General features: G+C 44.4%; 1 protein-coding gene across 2 annotated transcripts in view; it reads left to right on the top strand.

The window, feature by feature from the left end:
- LOC112225600 (integrin beta-5) overlaps positions 1-22,320 on the top strand; it is a 93,548-nt gene that overhangs the window by 11,240 nt on the left and 59,988 nt on the right. For both annotated transcript variants that reach the window (XM_024389692.2, XM_024389693.2), the window contains exons 9-10: positions 7,065-7,199; positions 20,341-20,770. In XM_024389692.2, coding sequence (XP_024245460.1) covers positions 7,065-7,199; positions 20,341-20,770 — 565 coding nt within the window. The remainder of the gene's footprint in view (positions 1-7,064; positions 7,200-20,340; positions 20,771-22,320) is intronic.

Here is a 22,320-nt window from a genome sequence, read left to right as displayed (position 1 = left end):
GATGCGTGGAGAAACCCGCTGGCTGCACCGTTTCGGATTGCGTCTCTCCAGTTAGCCATGTTTCCGTGAAGCAAAGAACGTTACAGTCTCTGATGTCCCTCTGGAATGCTACCCTTGCTCGGATTTCATCAACCTTGTTGTCAAGAGACTGGACATTGGCAAGAAGAATGCTAGGGAGTGGTGCACGATGTGCCCGTCTCCGGAGTCTGACCAGAAGACCGCTTCGTTTCCCTCTTTTTCTGAGTCGTTTTTTTTGGGTCGCTGCATGTGATCCACTCGGTTACACTGGTTGTAAGGCAGAACACAGGATCCGCATCGCGAAAAACATATTCTTGGTCGTACTGATGGTGAGTTGACGCTGATCTTATATTCAGTAGTTCTTCTCGGCTGTATGTAAAGAAACCTAAGATGACCTGGGGTACTAGTGTAAGAAATAACATGTAAAAAAACAAAAAACTGCATAGTTTCCTAGGAACGCGAAGCGAGGCGGCCATCTCTGTCGGCGCCGGAAGTACAAACAGGAAATAGATTCCAGCATTCCAGTACTTTGAAGGAAGGATTCTGGAAGGGGCTGAAAATGTTTCTAGAAGGACTGAAAGGCATCCACATTCTTGTGTATTTTTTAATTCTTGTGTATTTTAATCCAAGGAGTCAATTTGAGGGACAGAAGAGAAACTCATTGTGCAGCAGGTTTAGTTTTTCATAAGGTTGATAAATATTTGTCCTGGGAACATTGCTGAGATGGTTCTAATTGAGGTCACTGCTATGCTGGAAAAACGGCAACAGACTGGTGTGCTAGGAGATTTGCATCTTGTCCTTGTTTAGAATTGTAATTTCATTTTCCCTTGGTTATATGGAACAAGAAACACCACATTTATGGAAAATATAAGACCAGAGATTTAAATCCCCACCAGACTAATTGATGGGTCATGCTAAATCTATCATCTTCATTATACCAAAGTTAAGCCGGGGCCTCTAATTATCTTGAATTATAATTTGACGTTAATGTTTATGATTGTCATAGCAGACCCTCTCCTAATCCATTCTCAAATCATCCGTCCTCCTTCCGTCTTGTATTATTGTGCTGTGGTCTGTTGACTAAAACCGGACTCTAGGTCACCGTATATCTACTTTGCCACTGTGGTTCCTGTTTGGCCATAGAAGGGATCTTAAAGCCAGTCTGATGTGAGTGGTTAGGCTACATTGCCCCAGCCCCATTTCTCAGCTTACCAAACAAAGTGGCGTTCAGGCTGTTGAAATGGCAGATTGTGTCTTTAATGCGCTGCAGGAAGGCAGTTACTGTAAATAATTCACTCTTTTGTACTAGTTGAGAGGAAACAACATTTAAGGGATGAAATAATGTCTTTCTCTGTGTATTTTGAGTATTTTTTTTCTTGTTTTAGTCAAGTTTTCCTTAAAAACAATTCCAATCAAGCCGTGTCATTTTTGTCAGTCAAGCATTTTACTTCCTGTGATTGTTTTTGCATAGTTAAGTACACAAGAGTTGATTCTAGAACTGGTAATTATGGCAAACAAAGTGTTGAGACTGTAAAATATGGATGACCACCAGCGAGCAAAGTGTTGCCTATATTCTGTACATCTATTCACTTGTCAAGATACCACAACATTGGCTTCGTAGCACGGTCTTTATTGAGGGTGGTGCAGTTTCAACGCATAAGCAATTTAGCGATTTCAACACATTTTGTTATGAGAGAAGAAAAAGTCATTCTCAGTTCATTGTGTTCTTTTCCCAATACAGGCCAAAGCAAGGCAGAGATCAATCATGGGTATCTGTCTGTCAGTCAGGCGTAGTTCAATCAATCATGGGTATCTGTCTGTCAGTCAGGCATGGTTCAATCAGTCATGGGTATCTGTCTGTCAGTCAGGCATGGTTCAATCAGTCATGGGTATCTGTCTGTCAGTCAGGCATGGTTAAATCAGTCATGTGTATATGCCAGCCTGGCATGGTTCAATCAGTCATGGGTATATGCCAGCCTGGCATGGTTCAATCAGTCATGGGTATATGCCAGCCTGGCATGGTTCTGATAACCCTCCTGTCACAGTTTTGTAGCTGTGATGCGTTGGAGAGAACACATACTCTCGTAAAATACAGACACTGCTGGCACGTAGCGGAAAAGCCACGCTATTGTACACACACTCCGTATCCATGCCAACCGATCCGCTGTGGGGTAGGATCATAAAAGACAGAATAAACCATTATAAACCTTGCTTAACCAAGGCATTTTATTCTCTCCTATTCTCCATGTTGCTCTCTTTTCCATCCCAACTGCTAACAGAAACAGATTGGATTACAGGCTCTTACTGGTTTCATTATAAAATGCTGAGTGGTGGTGTTTCTGAGTGGATCCAGTGCCAGGGGTACTGGAAAAATGTAACCAGGGTTGCACATTTTGGGGAATATTCAGAGGTGGAAACTTTCCGTGGGAATATATGGGAATTAATATTAATACCATTTAAATGTAGATGTTTTTTTGCATTGGATATATTTACCATATCATATTTATTTATTTATATCACCTTTATTTAACCAGGTAGGCAAGTTGAGATCAAGTTATCATTTACAATTGCGCCCTGGCCAAGATAAAGCAAAGCAGTTCGACACATACAACAACACAGAGTTACACATGGAGTAAAACAAACATACAGTCAATAATACAGTAGAAAAATCTATATACAATGTGAGCAAATGAGGTGAGATAAGGGAGGTAAAGGCAACAACAAAAAGGCCATGGCGAAGTAAGTACAATATAGCAAGTAAAACACTGGAATGGTAGATTTGCAGTGGAAGAATGTGCAAGGTAGAGATAGAAATAATGGGGTGTAAAGGAGCAAAATAAATACAGTATGGGGAGAGGTAGTTGTTTGGGCTAAATTATAGATGGGCTATGTACAGGTGCAGTAATCTGTGAGCTGCTCTGACAGCTGGTGCTTAAAGCTAGTGAGGGAGATAAGTGTTTCCAGTTTCAGAGATTTTGGTAGTTCATTCCAGTCATTGGCAGGAGAGAACTGGAAGGAGAGGCGGCCAAAGGAAGAATTGGTTTTGGGGGTGACCAGTGAGATATGCCTGCTGGAGCGCGTGCTACAGGTGGGTGCTGCTATGGTGACCAGCGAGCTGAGATAAGGGGGGACTTTACCTAGCAGGGTCTTGTAGATGACCTGGAGCCAGTGGGTTTGACGACGAGTATGAAGCGAGGGGCATCCAACGACAGCGTACAGGTCGCAGTGGTATATGGGTCTTTGGTGACAAAATGGATGGTACTGTGATAGACTGCATCCAATTTATTGAGTAGGGTATTTGAGGCTATTTTGTAAATGACATCGCCAAAGTCGAGGATTGGTAGGATGGTCAGTTTTACGATGGTATGTTTGGCAGCATGAGTGAAGGATGTTTTGTTGTGAAATAGGAAGCCATTTATAGATTTAACTTTGGATTGGAGATGTTTGATGTGAGTCTGGAAGGAGAGTTTACAGTCTAACCAGACACCTAGGTATTTGTAGTTGTCCACATATTCTAAGTCAGAACCGTCCAGAGTAGTGATGTTGGACAGGCTGGCTGGTGCAGGCAGCGATCGGTTGAAGAGCATGCATTTCGTTTTACTTGTATTTAAGAGCAATTGGAGGCCACGGAAGGAGAGTTGTATGAAGATGAATATGAAGACAGAGGCATAAACCTTTTACCTTATCAAGTAGACATAATTGCAAATGATTAAATCCTTTCAATAGAAATAAAAAAAAACAATTTAGTTACGAATTGAACTTTAATTGAATGAGTTGACTCTTCACATGGGATGATTTCACTGAACAACAAAGAAAGGGAATATTGAATGATCCCCAATGATCCATCGCATCTCCCAAAAATGTTTTCAACATGCATCTGTAAAATGATAGTCTAGAAATGAAGGCTTTGGTTGTCTTCCTCTCAGACTTCCATGTCTTCTCCCTGGACCTGCTCAATGTCCACTTCTTGAACATCAGACTCTGAGGCCTCATCTTCACTGTCACTTTCCAACCTTGTTGGGGATGGCTTGTTGTCAGGCTCAAAAAGCCTCAAATTTGCCCAGACAGCTACCAATTTTTCAACCCTTGTTGGTCAGCCTATTGCGTACTTTGGTGTGTGTGTGTGTGTGTGTGTGTGTGTTCCCAAACAAGGACGAGTTGCGCTCTGAGGCGGCTGATGTTGGTGGGATTTGGATGATGGAGGCAACAGGGGAAAGAGCCTCAGATCCACAAAGTCCCTTCCACCAGGTGGCAATATGGCAGTCGGGCCAACAAATCTCATCTCCAACCCAAAGCCCATGCTTGGAAGTGTACTTCGCCAGACTGCCAAGAACCTTGCCCTCATCCAGGCCAAGGTGGTAAGACACGGTAGTGATGACACCATTGGCCTGGTTGATCTCTGCATCAGACAGGATGCTCTTGCCAGCATAATTGGGGTCAAACATGTACGCTGCGTCATATATGGGCTTCAGGCAGAAGCCTGAACATCTCTTCACGCTTTTTGATGTATTTCAGAACTGCAGTTTCCTCTGATTGGAGCAACAGTGAAGTGGGCAGGGCAATACAGATTTCTTCACTTACATCTGCGCGCAGAGTATGAACATCAGACAGGATGGCATTGTCTCCCTCAATCCGTGCAATGGTTACTGCTGTAGGTTTCAGGAGTTTCAGGCTGCTTACCACTCTCTCCCAAAATACATCATCCAGGAAGATCCTCTTGATGGGGCTGTCCATATCAGCAGGCTGTGATATGGCCATTTCTTGGAGAGACTCCGTCTCCTCCAAGAGACTGTCAAACATGATGACAACACCACCCCCAATGGGTGTTGCTGGGCAGCTTCAATGTGGTGCTCGTATTCTTCTCACTTTGCTTGGTGAGGTAGATTGCTGCTATAACTTGATGACCCTTCACATACCTAACCATTTCCTTAGCTCTCTTGTAGAGTATATCCATTGTTTCCAGTGCCATGATGTCCTTGAGGAGCAGATTCAATGCACGACCAGCACAGCCAATAGGTGTAATGTGGGGGTAGGACTCCTAGGACCAAGCAGCCTTCATGTTCACAGCATTTTCTGTCACCAATGCAAATACCTGCTGTGGTCCAAGGTCATTGATGACTGCCTTCAGCTCATCTGCAATGTGAGACCAGTGTGTCTGTTGTCCCTTGTGTCTGTGGTCTTGTAGAATACTGGTTGAGGGATGGAGATGATGTAGTTAATTATTCCTTGCCCACAAACATTCGACCACCCATCAGAGACTGTTTTCTCTATGATTTGCTTGACCTTCACTTGAACTCTGTTGAACTCTGCATCCAGCAAATGAGTAGATAAAGCATGTCTGGTTGGAGGGGTGTATGCTGGGTGAAGAACATTCAGGAATCTCTTCCAATACACAGCATGTGAGGATCAGAGGTGAATCAGCTGCATACAGAGCTTGAGCAAGATATTCATCAGCATTTCTCTGACTACGTTCCTCCATTGAGTCAAAAAAAACTTCTGATTCCAGGACCATGAGCTGTTAATATCGATAAGGTGTCTGATTCATAATTTTCACCTCGAATAGAAGTTTTTTGTCAGAGGTTGCTTGTTGTGAGCACTGAGAGATCTTTATGCGCTTGGCCAGATGATTCTGCATCTTTATTGCATCCTTCACATATGATTTGGCACAGTATTTGCAAATGTACACAGCTTTTCTTTCTACATTAGCTGGAGTGAAACGTCTTCCTCACATCAGATAGTACTCGTGGCATTTTCCTGTAAAGATTAAAAAATACAATTCCATGTACAGATAAATATTTAAGCAGTTAGATTAAACTCATTTGTAAGATACTTGTTTTAAAAAAAATGAAATGTATGGAAACAGGTGAATTAACACTCCTCAGTTAGCAGGCTCAAGCAAGCTAAAACCCACATGGTAGCAACAACTAACTAGCAGAAGTTGTTAACAAATTAGAAATTATTTAAACACACTTTGCTGTAGACTACTATTTACTAGTTAACAAAAAATAATGTATATCATATAAAATATATTCACCCCATCCAGTATTGTAATCAAAACTTACCAGAAAGCATGTAGTCCCTGGCTCAGACAGTGTAGTAGTGTGGGATCAATAGTATCTCAGTAGTGTGCAAGATCTTGAGAAGCAGCTGTACATGTGATGGAAGAATGCACTGTACATGTGATGGAAGAATGCACTGTGCATATGATGGAAGAATGCACTGTGCATGTGATGGAAGAATGAACTGTGCATGTGATGGAAGAATGCACTGTGTATGTGATGGAAGAATGCACTGTGCATGTGATGGAAGAATGCACTGTGCATGTGATGGAAGAATGCACTGTGCATGTGATGGAAGAATGCACTGTGCATGTGATGGAAGAATGCACTGTGCATGTGATGGAAGAATGCACTGTGCATGTGATGGAAGAATGCACTGTGCATGTGATGGAAGAATGCACTGTGCATGTGATGGAAGAATGCACTGTGCATGTGATGGAAGAATGCACTGTACATGTGATGGAAGAATGCACTGTGGATGCAGAGGGTTGCAATTCTATTGAATTGGGGATATTTTAACCATAATATGCCACAAGACCTAGAATTGCCTTGTGTGTATCCCACAAAAAAAGGTTCACTGTTATAAGCCAACTTTTTTGATGAATTTAAGCAACATTTCCAAAATTCCCAGGCTTAACTTCCTATGGAACATTTCCTGAAATTCCAGAAATGTACCGGAAGGTTTCTGACCTTTTGCAACCCTAAAAGTAACATTCAGATAGTATAGAAACCACCAGGGAACCTTTGTGCCAACTCTAATATACAGAGATACTTTAACTCTCATGTGATCTATTGATTAGTCTTTGATCAGACTTGTGTTTGGATAGTTGACCAGTGAACCATCTGTCTTGTTTTCAAATAAATCAAACATTTACTACTTTGATGTAAAGGTCAAAAGTACTTATTCATAAGGGTCTGTGTTTTTGTGTTCAAGGCATATGCTTTTGTGAGTTTATTCAAGCCTCTCTCTGTGTCTGTGTCCTCCAGAGCATCCGGTCCAAGGTGGAGCTGACCGTGTGGGATCAACCTGAAGACCTCAGTCTGTCCTTCACTGCCACCTGTCAGGACGGACAACCTCTCCCAGGCCTCAGGAAGTGTGCCGACCTCAAGATTGGAGACACAGTGAGTCATACATTTCCATGGATTTTTGCTATGTGGCCAAGCTGAAAAGTCAAAATTGGCTGTATCTTAAAAATGTATACTGAACAAAAATATAAACGCAACATGTGAAGTGTTGGTCCCATTTTTCATGAGCTGAAATAAAATATCCCAGAAATGTTCCATACGCAAAAAAAGCTTATTTCTCTAAAATGTTGTGCACAAATCTTTACATCCCTGTTATGAGCATTTGTTCTTTGCCAAGATAATCCATCCACCTGACAGGTGTGGTATATCAAGAAGCTGATTAAACAGCATGATCATTACACAGGTGCACCTTGTGCTGGGGACAATTAAAGGCTACTTTAAAAAGTGCAGTTTTGTCACAACACAATGCCACAGATGTCTCAAGTTTTAAGGGAGCATGAAATTGGCATGCTGACTACAGGAATGTCCAAATGAGTTGTTGCCAGATAATTGAACGTACATTTTTTGACCATAAGCCGCCTCCAACGTCGTTTAAAAACCCTTAATTTAACCAAGAATGCAGTTAAGAAAATCCCTAACAAAGTAAGGGATAAGAATAACAAATAATTAAAGAGCAGCAGTAAATAACAATAGCGGGGCTATATACAGGGGGTACCGGTACAGAATCAATGTGTCAATGTGCGGGGGGCACCGGTGTCGAGGTAAATGAGATAATTATGTCCATGTACTTAGAGTTATTAAAGGGGCTATGCATAGATATTAACAGAGAGTAGCAGCAGAGTAGGTGGGGGGGAAATGCAAATAGTCTGGGTAGCTATTTGATTAGATGTTCAGGAGTTTTATGGCTTGGGGGTCGAAGCTGTTTAGAAGCAAATCACATTTATTTATATAGCCCTTCGTACATCAGCTGATATCTCAAAGTGTTGTACAGAAACCCAGCCTAAAACCCCAAACAGCAAGCAATGCAGGTGTAGAAGCATGGTGGCTAGGAAAAACTCCCTAGAAAGGCCCAAACCTAGAGAGGAACCAGGCTATGAGGGGTGGCCAGTCCTCTTCTGGCTGTGCCGGGTGGAGATTATAACAGATCAGGCCCAAATGTTCATAAATGACCAGCATGGTCAAATAATAATAATCACAGTAGTTGTCGAGGGTGCAGCAAGTCAGCACCTCAGGAGTAAATGTCAGTTGGCTTTTCATAGCCGATCATTAAGAGTATCTCTACCACTCCTGCTGTCTCTAGAGAGTTGAAAACAGCAGGCCTGGGACAGGTAGCACGTCCGGTGAACAGGTCAGGATTCCATAGCCGCAGGCAGAACAGCACTAGAATCCTCTTAGACCCAGACTTGGTGCTTTGGTACCGCTTGCCGTGCGGTAGCAGAGAGAACAGTCTATGACTCGGGTAGCTGGAGTATTTGACAATATTTATGAACCTCCTCTGACACCACCTGGTTAACGAGGTCCTGGATGGCAGGAAGCTTGGCCCCGGTGATGTACTGGGCCGTATTCACTACCCTCTGTAGTGCCTTGCGGTCGTATGCCGAGCAGTTGCCATACCAGGCAGTGATGCAACCCGTCAGGAGGCTCTCGATGGTGCAGCTGTAGATCCTTTTGAGAATCTGAGGACCCATGCCAAATCTTTTCAGTCTCCTGGGGGGGGAATAGGCTCTGTCGTGCCCTCTTCACGACTGTCTTGATGTGCTTGGACCATGTTAGTTTGTTGGTGATGTGGACACCAAGGAACTTGAAGCTCTCAACCTGCTCCACTACAGTCCCGTCGATGAGAATGGTGGCGTGCTCGGTCCTCCTTTTGCTATGATCCACTATCATCTCCTTTGTCTTGATAACGTTTGGCCCACGGTGTGTTCTTGCCATTTTAGATGGAATGCATTCTTCCCTTCCTTTGTTTCAGAAAAACAATAATGTCAGGGGACGTGGGATCACTGCACATCTTAATCGCTTTGAATTCTGCACTGTTTAAATGTTCAAATCTTGAGTCTCCTCTAAAATCAGATTTTTAGGACAGAAAAGATTTTTTACTTCTCTGAAATCTCAAGTCACAAAAATAAAGAATATTCTGCAACACCATGGGCCAAAACATTATTTGTATGTCATTTTATTGTTAGTGCATTGTTGGTTAAGGGCTTGTAAGTAAGCATTTCACCTCAAGGTCTGCACTTGTTGTATTCGGCGCATATGACAAATAACATTTCATTCGATATATTGGCCTCAATTAGAGATTTGATCTATTGAAACTCTTAACGTGGGGCTACTTTGCGCCAACACGCAGAGGTCCGACCCTGTGGAATTGTTCTTCCCAAAGCCCCAGTGTCTCCCTCACTCCCTTACTGATTCCTTATTTGTCTTAATTGAATGTTGGGATGGGGAGTCGGGGACTGGGGATTGGGGCTGAATGAATAATGGTAGTGAATGGGGGGAATCCCATCTCTCTATTGCCAGGGTGATGGGTCTTGTGGAATTGTTCTTCCCAAAGCCCCAGTGTCTCCCTCACTCCCTCACTGATTCTTATTTGTCTTAATTGAATGTAGGGATGGGGAGTGGGGATGGCGGCTGAATGAATAATGTTAGTGAATGGGGGGAATCACATCTCTCTATGGCCAGGGTGATGGGTTTAACTCTGTCTTTTGTTCTGCAGTGGGGGAATTTGCTGTGCAGGCCTCTGAGTGCCAATCTGTCCTCCTAAAGAGAACATGAAGCAGCCGAAAGCCCAGGGGCTCGTTACCAATGCATCTATCCTCGATTCCTTGCATCATCTCTACTCGCCTCCTTCTCAAATCGCATTGGAGGAGATGTTCTAGGCTCCCTCCCCTCTGACCTTGTCCTCCATTGCCTTTTGAGAAGGAGGCGAGGAAAGAGGACATGAGGAATCAAAGAAAAACGTATTGGGAAAGTGTCCCAGGTGTCAGTCACATGGTATCTGTCACAGATGGCACCCTATTCCCTATGTAGCGCACTACTTTTCACCACGGCCCATAGTGCTCTGGTTAAAAGTAGTGCCATTTATAGGTAATATGGTGCCATTTGGGACATAACCAGGGTCTCTTGCTGCAGCCTCGCTGCGGGGCCTGATGCTGCATGTCAATGTCCTCACAACAAGAGTTTGTTGGTGAAACCAGAGGCGATGGAAGAACAAAGATCACATGGTAACAGACGTGTGTTAGCCCCAGTGTAGAAAGTTAAGTCCATATCCTATTTAAGGCAACACTCTCTCAAACCCTGAAGAGTACTAAATATGTCCCATATGTACAAACAGATTAGGCTGTTAAGACTACACCAACACACTCCCTGTCTATCAGGCTCTGTCTCTCAGGGAGTATGTTGTTGAATGCCACGGTGAAGGAGACAAAGTACAGTCTAGAGGCATTTTAATCGCATACTGCAGAACATTTCTCCTTAGTAACAATGATCTCTCAAATGTGAAGACAACTTCTTCAGGGTTAGTAGAATCTAATAGAATTTACCACATATAATTTTGTCTTGAAATTCACAGAGTACTATCAAATGTCATTGTCAAAGATGAGAATAGTTTTCCCCTGAGTAAAGGAGATTGTCCTGCTGGGCTACCGTTTACAACATAAAAATTAGTGTGAGCGTATCCCAGCTGTGTCAACTTTTGCTCATGCATGCAAGCACACACACTGCATCTGCTCCCCCCACACACACTTAATTTCTCTCAACCTCTGAGCTAACAGGCCAACTGTGTTACACAGTCAACTCTTTCATTGAGACAGACTCAATGAAAGAATCATCTGCTGCTCCCTCCACTCCACTTCTCTATTCCAGCCCTCTCTCCCAATCACAGCAGTGATGTCCTGTGATTTGCAGATGGCGCTGACAGATATGGCAGCTCTGCTTCTAGCTCCTAAGCAACTTTGCTTAGGAGCTATTTTATTTTTTTGTGTCATTTCTTACATTATTAGCCCAGAATTTGTTTTGTGTTATTACATACAGCCAGAAATAACTTTTGGATATCATAGCAGCGGTAACTCACCAGCATTACGACCAGGAGTGCGACTTTCCTGAGTTGGATCCTTTGTTCGTACCCCGCAGGGCAATTGAAATTGTTCCAGAGGCTGCTCTGAAACACCGCTGGCGGGGAAGATGTATTCAGAGTGGACTTCTAGTCCGACTCGAGAGGCATGCACACCATCCACCGCTTTCAAGTATATTACTCGCTGGTGTTGAGTCTCTGGATAATAAAGTGGATGAGCTCAGGGCGAGGATCTCTTTTCAGAGAGACATCAGGGATTGTGGCATACTCGGTTAGACGGGAACATGGCTCTCTCGGGATGTACTGTCCCTGTCCATACAGCCATCTGGGTTCTCAGTACATCGCGCAGACAGGAATAAATAACTCTCCGGGAAGAAGAAAGGAGGGGTGTATGTTTCATGATTAACTACTCATGGTATGATTGTGATAACGTACAGAAAAGTCCTTCTGTTCAAGTCCTTCTGTTCACCCGCCCTATAATACCTTACATTCAAATGCTGACCGTATTACCTCCCAAGAGAATTCTCTTCGGTTATAGTCACAGCCGTGTATATTCCCCCTCAAGCCAATACCACGACGGCCACACTACACTGGATTTTATGTAAACTGGCAACCACATATCCTGAGGATGCATTTGTTATAGCTGGGGATTTTAACAAAGCAAATTTGAGGAAAATGCTACCGAAGGTCTACCAACATCTTGACTGTAGTACTCACTCTGGTAAAACATTGGACCACTGCTACTCAACTTTTAGAAAATGCCTACAAGGCCCTCTCCTGCCCTCCCTTCCTATAGGCAGAAACTCAAACAGGAGGTACCTGTGCTAAGGTCTATTCAACGCTGATCTGACCAATCGGAATCCATGCTTAAATATTTTTTTTCATCACACACACTGGGATATGTTCCGGTAGCCTCTAAGAATAACATTGATGGATACAGTGACTGAGTTCATCAGGAAAGGTATAGGGGATGTTGTACCCACTGTGACTATTAAAACCTAACTCCTTCTTCGCCCGCTTTGAGGATAACACAATGGACTGTGGGCTCTCCTTCTCTGTGTCTGACGTGAGTGAGACATTTAAGCATGTTAACCCTCGCAAAGCTGCGGCATCCCTACCCTACGGACATATTCAATTAATCCCTATCCCAGTCTGCTGTCCCCACACGCTTTAAGATTGGCACCATTGTTCCTGTTCCCAAGAAAGCCAATGTAACTGAACTAAATGACTATCTCCCTGTAGCTCTCACTTCTGTCATCATGAAGTGCTTTGACAGACTAGTCAAGGATCATATTACCTCCACCCTAACTGTCACCCTTGACCCACTTCAATTTTCTTACCGCCCCAATAGGTCAACAGACGATACAATCACCATCACACTGCCCTATCCCATCTGGACAAGAGGAATACTTATGTGAGAATGCTGTTCATCGACTAGAGCTCAGCATTTAACACCATAGTACCTTCCAAACTCATCATTAAGCTGGAGTCCCTGGGTCTTGACCCTACCTTGTGCAACTGGGTCCTGGACTTCCTGACGGGCCACCCCCAGGTGGTGAGGGTAGGAAACAACATCTCCACTGCACTGATCCTCAACACTGGGGCCCCACAAGGGTGCGTTCTCAGCCCCCTCCTGTTCACCCACGACTGCGTGGCCATTCACACCTCCAACTCAGGTTTGCAGACGACACAATAGTGGTAGGCTCGATTGCCAACAGCGACGAGACAGCCTTCAGGGAGGAAGTGAGGGCCCTCGGAGTGTGGTGTCAGGAAAATAACGTCTCACTCAATGTCAGCAAAACAAAATAGATGATCATGGACTTCAGGGAACAGCAAAGGGAGCACCCCCTATCCAGATCAACGTGACAGCAGTGGAGAAGGTGGAACGTTTTTCACACTGCCTTATCCCATCTGGACAAGAGGAATGAATACCTATGTAAGAATGCTGTTCATTGACTATAGCTCAGCATTCAACACCATATTACCCTCCATGCTCATCATTAAGCTTGGGGCCCTGGGCCTGAACCCCGCCCTGTGCAACTGGGTCCTGGACTTCCTGACGGGTCGACCCCCAGGTGGTGAAGGTAGGAAACAACACCTCCACTTCGCTGATCCTCAACACTGGGGCCCCACAAGGGTGCGTGCCTAGCCCCCTCTTGTACTCCCTGTTCACCCATGACTGCATGGCCTGGCACGTCTCAAACGCAACAGAAGTAGGCCTGATTACCAACAATGACGAGACAGCTTACAGGGAAGAGGGGAGTGCCCTGGGAGACTGGTGCCAGGAAAATAAATAACCTCTCACTCAACGTCAACAAAACAAAGGAGCTGATCGTGGACAGGAAACATCAGAGGGAGCACCCCCCTATCCACATCGATGGGACCGCAGTGGAGAAGGTTGAAAGCCTTAAGTTCCTTGGCGTACACATCACTGATGATCTGAAATGGTCCACCCACACAGAGTGGTGAAGAAGGCGCAACAGTGCCTCTTCAAACTCAGGAGGCTGAAGACATTTGACTTGGCCCCTAAAACCCTCACAAACTTTTAGAGATGCACAATTGAGAGCATCCTGTCGGGCTGTATCACCACCTAGTACGGAAACTGCACCACCCGCAGTGGCAGGGCTCTCCATAGGGTGGTGTAGTCTGCCAAACGCATCACCGGGGGCAAACTACCTGCTCTCCAGGACTGAAAACAGCTCTAATCTGAAAGCCACCAGACCTGTTAAATAGCCATCACTAGCCAGCTTCCACCCGGTTAAGCAATCCTGCACCTTAGAGGCTGATGCCCTATATATAGTTGAAGTCAGACGTTTCATACACCTTAGACAAATACATTTAAACTCAGTTTTTCACAATTCCTGACATTTAATCCTAGTAAAACTTCCCTGTCTTAGGTCAGTTCGGATCACCACTTTATTTTAAGAACGTGAAATGTCAGAATAATAGTAGAGAATTATTTATTTCAGCTTTTATTTCTTTCATCACATTCCCAGTGGGTGGGGAATTTTACAAACAATCAATTAGTATTTGGTAGCATTGCCTTTAAATTGTTTAATTTGGGTCAAACGTTTCGGGTAGCCTTTCACAAGCTTCACACAATTTCTCCTGACAGAGCTGGTGTAACTGAGTCAGGTTTGTAGTCCTCCTTGCTCCCACATGCTTTTTCAGTTCTGCCCACAAATATCTATAGGATTGAGGTCAGGGCTTTGTGATGGCCACTCCAATACCTTGACTTTGTTGTCATTAAGCCGTTTTGACACAACTTTCAAAGTATGCTTGGGGTCATTGTCCATTTGGAAGACCCATTTGCGACAAAGCTTGAACTTCAGGACTGATGTTGCTTCAATTTATCCACATAAGTTTCCATCCTCATGATGCAATCTATTTTGTGAAGTGTACCAGTCCCTCCTGCAGCATAGCACCCCCACAACATGATGCTGCCAACCCCGTGCTTCACAGTTGGGATGGTGTTCTTCGGCTTGCAAGCCTCCCCCTTTTTCCTCCAAACATAACGCTGGTCATTATGGCCAGACAGTTCTATTTTTGTTTCATCATACCAGAGGACATTTCTCCAAAAGTACAATCTTTGTCCCCATGTGCAGTTAATACAGGTATTGAGTGGAGAACAGGGGGGCTTCTTAAAGAAAAACTAACAGGTCTGTGAGAGCCGGAATTCTTACTGGTTGGTAGGTGATCAAATACTTATGTCATGCAATAAAATGCAAATTAATTACTTAAAAATCATACAATGTGATTTTCTCGATTTTTGTTTTAGATTCCATCTCTCACAGTTGAAGTGTACCTATGATAAAAATTACAGACCTCTACATGCTTTGTAAGTAGGAAACACTGCCAATTGTGCAGGTTATCAAATACTTGTTCTCCCCACGGTATATATTTCCATTCTTTTACTTTTAGATGTGTTGTGTATTGTGAATTGTTTTTAGATACTACTGCACTGTTAGAATACTACTGCACTGTTGGATCTAGGAACACAAGCATTTCGCTACACCCATAATAACATCTGCTAAATATGTGTATGTGACCAATAGACTTTGATTTGATTTGGTTCCGTCTTTTTACTCCAGCAGCTTTATCTCATAGCTACTAGTTTCCCTAATGAGCCAGTGTTTGAATGAGCTAAGTTCCTCGTGACTCACATGTCCCCTAAATCTCATTACCTCGTTAGAAAGAGGACTAGCTGTAGTGGACGAGGAAGAGAGACGGGCCGACAGACTTTCCATGTGTTATGCTGTAGTGGACGAGGTAGAGCGACTGGCTGGCAGGTCTTCCATGTTGTGTTATGCTGTAGTGGACGAGGTAGAGCGACTGGCTGGCAGGTCTTCCATGTTGTGTTATGCAGTAGTGGACGAGGTAGAGGGACTGGCTGACAGGTCTTCCATGTGTTATGCTGTAGTGGATGAAATCGAGGGACTGGCTGACAGGTCTTCCATGTTGTGTTATGCTGTAGTGGACGAGGTAGAGGGACTGGCTGACAGGTCTTCCATGTTGTGTTATGCTGTAGTGGACGAGGTAGAGGGACTGGCTGACAGGTCTTCCATGTTGTGTTATGCTGTAGTGGACGAGGTAGAGGGACTGGCTGACAGGTCTTCCATGTTGTGTTATGCTGTAGTGGATGAGGTAGAGGGACTGGCTGACAGGTCTTCCATGTTGTGTTATGCTGTAGTGGATGAAATCGAGGGACTGGCTGACAGGTCTTCCATGTTGTGTTATGCTGTAGTGGATGAAATCGAGGGACTGGCTGACAGGTCTTCCATGTTGTGTTATGCTGTAGTGGACGAGGTAGAGGGACTGGCTGACAGGTCTTCCATGTTGTGTTATGCTGTAGTGGACGAGGTAGAGGGACTGGCTGACAGGTCTTCCATGTGTTATGTTGTAGTGGACGAGGTAGAGGGACTGGCTGACAGGTCTTCCATGTGTTATGTTGTAGTGGACGAGGTAGAGGGACTGGCTGACAGGTCTTCCATGTGTTATGTTGTAGTGGACGAGGTAGAGGGACTGGCTGACAGGTCTTCCATGTGTTATGTTGTAGTGGACGAGGTAGAGGGACTGGCTGACAGGTCTTCAATGTTGTGTTATGCTGTAGTGGACGAGGTAGAGGGACTGCCCAGGAGGAACGTCCTGCAATTTTGCAGTCATGTCTGGTTCTTCAGCCATGAATGTTGTTATGCTGGTGCATATGGAATAAAGTTGTTTTGTTGATTGTCTTTCTTCCATGACTCGTGTTTCCTTGGTAGCTTAGAATACCACCTTGGTTTGGTTTGATGTCGCAGGGTGATGATGTCATGACTGTTTACTCCTCCACAAAGCCAATCCAACACACATTGCTCATTATAGCAGTTTTGTATTAGTCTTTCCTCCGCCTTCGAAGTGTTCAGGATTGTTCAGTCTTTTAGGACACACAGAGGCTCTCTCAGCATGGTCTCTGACCTCTTCATCACTAGGCATGTTGATGTTCGCTTCTTATTGAACGAGGAAGGCTAACGCTGAGATGCATCTGTAAACTCCTATGGCATCTAATAACATAGTTGTTCAATTAAAATAAATGTAAAATGTATTGGTCACATACACATGGTTAGCAGATGTTAATGTGAGTGTAGTGCTTGTGCTTCTAATTCCGACAATGCAGTAATATCTAACAAGTAATCTAACAATTCCCCAACAACTACCACTACCACACAAATCTAAAGGAGTGAATGAGAATATGTACATATAAATATATGGATGAACGATGGTCTACAGCCATGTCTCAGGGTTAGAGGAACTGGAGAAAGAAGATATAGCCAAGGAAACCCAGAGGAAGAGAGATGAGATCATGTATCCTGAGTGACAGGGCTCTGCTCTGTCCCCAAAAGACTCAGATCTGTGCGTTACACGTGGAGCTGAAGCCAACATCAACACAGCCCTAACGCCAAAGTGTTTGGCTTTGGGGCTGCAGTCCAAGAGGCTGTGGGCGTTAGTCTTTGATGGGAGCTGAACTCTTCACATCCCACGACCCCTCAGGTCTCCTGCAGACTGGTGTAGTGCTCCTTCCCTGATCTGGATCCACTGGGATGCGGATGAGTGGCTCCCGAAGATGGCGCCATACTGGATGGCCGCCGTTTTGCAAGCTCCTCTTTCCTCTATTCCTCCATTCTACTGGCTACTAGTCATTCAATAATAAGCTGGATGACCTCCGATCGTGGATTTGCTACCAACGGGACTCTCAAAACTGCATTATTCTTTGCTTTTAAAAAACATGGGTGTCGGACAAGATACTCCCCCATGGCTATTTAACTCAATGGATTCTCCATTCATCGGGAGGACAGGACAGTGGAGTCGGGGAAATTGGATGGAGGGGGGGGTTCCTCTACATATCACCAACTTGTGTGATAATTCCAGCGTGGTGGAAGTGTCGACCCACTGTTCACCTGTCTTGGAATACCTATGCTGACCCTTCTACCTCACGAGGGACTTTTTAGTTGTTATCATGACTTGCATACATTCCACCTCAGGACAAGAAAAATAACATGCTGGCACTTAATGAACTGTACAAGGCTGTCAACAAGCAAGAAAACCTACATCCAGAGGCTGCCGGCGATTTTAATTCCGCATCACTGGGACTAGTGATGCCCAACTTCCATCAATACATCTCCAACGGCACTAGGGGCGATAAAGTCCTAGACCACTGTTATTCTACCCATAAGCAAGCATACAAGGCCCTCCCTCGTCCGGCATTCGGCAATTCAGATCATGACTCCCTACTCCTGCTTGCTGTTTACAAGCAGAAACTCAAACAGGAAGTACCCGTGACTCGCTCCGTTGAGGAATGATCACCAGAATCTGAGATTATCCTAAAGGACTGCTTTGCTACCGCTGATTGGAATATGTTTAGAGACTCTGCCGATAGCATTGACATGCTAACCACCTCTGTCACCAGCTTCATTAGAAAGTGTATTGGCGACGTTGTCCCCACGGTGAGGATTCGCTGCTTCACCCATTAAAAGCCCTGGATTAACCCAGAGGTTGGCGGTAAACTAAAGGACAGGGCTACCAGACACAGAGCCATCGTAGACAACCCTGAGGCTAAGGCCGAGGGCAGAAATAAGTACAAGAAGTCCCGTTATGACCTCCGCAAAGTCATCAAACGTGAGAAAGGACAATATAGGAATAAGGTGGAATCATACTACACAGCCTCCGACGCCCACCGCATGTGGCAGGGGCTACAGTCCACTACAGTCCATTACAAAGGAAGATGACTGTATGCACGCGTGGACAACAACAACATCGTGCCTGGGTGTGAGGACCGTCACTGACTTAGAGGATTGGGTGATCTCGCTCTCTGTGGCTGACGTGAGGAAGGTCTTTAAACAGGTCAACACTTGCAAGGCCGCGGGGCCCGATGGTATTCCAGGGCGCATTCTCAGAGCTTGTACAGAACTGCTAGCAAGCATATTCATGGTGATTTTCAACCTGTTTATCTTATATCCTGTTGCCTAGTCACCTTACCCTTATACATATCTACCTCCATCACCCCTGAACATTGTAAATATGGTATTGGAACTGACCCTGTATATAGTATGCCTACTCCTATACATATCTACCTCCATCATCCCTGAACATTGTAAATATGGTATTGGAACTGACCCTGTATATAGTATGCTTACTCCTATACATATCTACCTCCATCATCCCTGAACATTGTAAATATGGTATTGGAACTGACCCTGTATATAGTATGCTTACTTACTTACTGACTTACTGTGTTCTTCATATTTCTTCTTATTTAATTTTTTTCCGGTCTTACATTGTTATTGATTGTTAGGTTTTGAGTTTGCAAGAAAGGCTTTTCACTGTACTTAAACGTTGAGTGAACCTTCTCAGACAAGTCATTGAACTTCTTCTAGTGCTGCATGTGTTACTCTCATATCGTTGGCCATATTGTGTAGATTAGTTTTCCTCCTTGCTGAACTTTGGTGATTAAAGGAACCATGCTTATCCAGAGAGATGTTTTGGTTGAACGTATTGAAAAGTCAACCACATTTCTTATGAGTTCTATTAGATGTTATTGAAGTCGGTCCTCATTTGTTTTGTTTTGTCTGTTTGTTTCATTTGGCCTCTGGCACTTTAGAACACAGTCCAAGGTTTCATGGAAGGTGATGATATGAAACTGACATGCATTCTGTTGTTTTGTAGATTTCTGGTAACATTTATTTAACCGGGGGAATTCATGCCAGTATCCCATCTAAATGGAACGAAACCACAAAGATTAACATTCTGCCTCATCTACAACAGGCAGTGTGTGGATGGTAGCTGTGCAGTTCAACTACACATTCACGGACACACACACACGCTGGAGATGTTTGCTGTGCAGTTCAGCTACACACACACACACAAAAGATGGTTTCTGTGTAGTTCAGCTACATACACACACTAGAGATGGTTGCTGTGGTAGTTGAGAGACAAACACTAACCCTGCACAGTAACAGTTCATGTTGAGACAGGCCATGCTAAAGGGAGGGTGGTGTTTCTGTCTTGTTCAGACTTCCTTCCTAAGAGCAATCAAATGGATGGAGGTCCTGTTCTGTCTGTGTCATCTGCTCAAATTGGCTGATTAATCAACTTGTATTTATTTTATTATACCTTTATTTAACTAGGCAAGTCAGTTAAGAACAAATTCTTATTTTCAATGAAGGCCTAGGAACATTGGGTTAACTGCCTTGTTCAGGGGCAGAACGACAGATCTGACTCAGCCACATCAACTCTTCTCTGAACTCTATCCGCCCTCTCTCTCTTTATCTTGCTCTTCCCCTTTCCCTCTGAACTTGCTGTCTCAGTGTGTGTCTCTGTGTTGGTGTGTGTCTGAGTTAATTAAGTCCACATGTATAAAAAACAGCTTGCAGGTCATATGTAATACACAGTCCTGTCCCAGCCAAGCCTAATGAAAGCAGAATAGGTTCTGAGTCATATGGAGGAAGATAATGAAAATGTAATGGTTCCAGGTCAGGGTGGCCATTTTTTTAAATCCACTTATGAATAATAGTCACTATTACATTGTTTTTTGTAAGGCCCAACTCCTTGATTGAGAAGTGTTCTCAAATTGTGGCACATTTGTTTTCTCTAGTCCATATACTGACCCTGTTGTACTGTTCTTCTTTCTTCCAGGTGTCCTTCGACGTGAGTATAGACGCCAGAGGCTGCCCCGCCCCAGGTACCCAGCAGAGTTTCACCATCAAGCCTGTGGGCTTCAAGGATCGTCTGGAGGTGTCTGTGGACTACCGCTGTGCCTGTGGCTGCACCGACCAGACCCAGGCTAACAGTACCCACTGCAGCTCCATTGGACAGTACACCTGTGGTATCTGCCACTGTGACCCGGGCTACCTGGGTGCCCGCTGTGAGTGCCAGGAGGGTGAGGCTGGCAGCATGTACCTGAGCGCCTGCAGGCAGGCTGAGGGGATGCAGATATGTGGTGGGAGAGGGGAGTGCAGCTGTAACCAGTGCCTCTGCTATGAGTCAGAGTTCGGGAAGATCTACGGGACCTTCTGCGAGTGTGACGACTTCTCCTGCGCTCGACACAAGGGCATCCTCTGCTCGGGTATGTGTGCATGTATTACAAAGGAAATTAGTATCCTGACAAACAGTAGTGCTTCATACAGTACTTGATATATGTGCAGAAAGAAACTCTGAACAAACCTTCCAAGAGCCTTACATGTGTGGTTATTTAGGGTGTGTCTAAGTTGGCTTGTGCTTTCATGTTGATGCAGAGTTAATGTTTTACTATCGTATCTTTCTCTGGGCTGTGTTTTCTTGGCTTTAACACTGAGTGCTCTAGAACCCAGGAGAGTTGTGGTGGGTGTGTGCAGGATTCAGGAATATTTTCTACTAACAGAACCAAAGCTGAAAGATCCATTTTGTGTTCCGTTCTTAACAAAACTATTCTCCTCCATCCACCAACATTCTCCTCATCTTTCTTTCATTATTTTTGTTTCCCAGAGCATAAATGTACTCTTTTAATTTAAAGATGCATGCCCTGATGTCAACCACAAATGATGTCAAATGTTCTCCATCCTGAAGGTCCTGCTTAAAGCCCATGCATTAGATGTCTGTTATGCTGGTCAGCAGGCAGGCAGGGTTGCTAGCTGGGCGTATAACTGACTGAGTGACACACTAAACAGGCTGTCCTATTACGATTCCCAGAACATCAGGTCCAGTCCAAGCAGCCTCTGTGCATTTTGGGTCGAGACCTGCTGGATGTTGGCCCAGGCCCCCTGGTTTACCAAATCACAGAGAGAGCTTTGTAACAGAGGCCTCGCTCAGTGCATTGTGTATTCCCAAATACTGTGGGGGTTATACCCAGTTAAAGTGCCTTGTTTAATTTATTCAGCAGAGGCGAATACACAATGGCCATTTGTTGATTGTCGGTCGGACCATAAGCAGGCCCTCTAGGTAGCATGCAAACTGGGATGGGAGGGGGTGGGGGGGTTATTTAAATGTTAACAGTCCAGTACGCTCTGTGGTCCCCCACACTCTCCCTCTCTGTCGCTCTCTCACACACACACACACACACACACACACACACACACACACACACACACACACACACACACACACACACACACACACACACACTTCTCCTCCTCTCTGTTCATGGATCTCAATCTATGAGTTAATAATGAGTTCCAAATGATTCAGAATGATAGTCCTCTCCCACACTTCTCTGGCATGGTTAATCGCTGAAGAGTATAAACACTAAACAATGTTGTAAAAATATTCTGTGTCCCAGCACTGGTCTCCTAAACCCACAGATGGTAATGGGAAGGTTCTGCCTGCTCTGTAATGAGTCCCATTCCCCTCCTGTTAAATGCTTTAAAACAGCATTGTACACGGTTTAGATTTGTTAATGCTGCGCTGATAAAAGCTAATTTGCTAAGCTGTGCTGTGTAGTGTTGAGAAAAGCACGCTGGTTTGGATTGAACTGCAGTAGGATCCAGACTGATTAACTGCTAAAAGGCATTCGGATTGAGGAAATAAATTGGTGCGGTGTCCTGGATGGGTTCTCTTTTCTAGCTCAAAGCATTTTAATTCTGCCAGCCTTTGCATCATTGCAGCGAGGTCTGGAAGTCATCTGGAAGGGAATCTTGTTGT

This window comes from Oncorhynchus tshawytscha, linkage group LG26 (genome assembly GCF_018296145.1).
Source record: "Oncorhynchus tshawytscha isolate Ot180627B linkage group LG26, Otsh_v2.0, whole genome shotgun sequence".
Taxonomy (NCBI): domain Eukaryota; kingdom Metazoa; phylum Chordata; class Actinopteri; order Salmoniformes; family Salmonidae; genus Oncorhynchus; species Oncorhynchus tshawytscha.
Note: the sequence above shows the minus strand (reverse complement) of the source record. Positions and strands in the feature narration are given on the sequence as shown.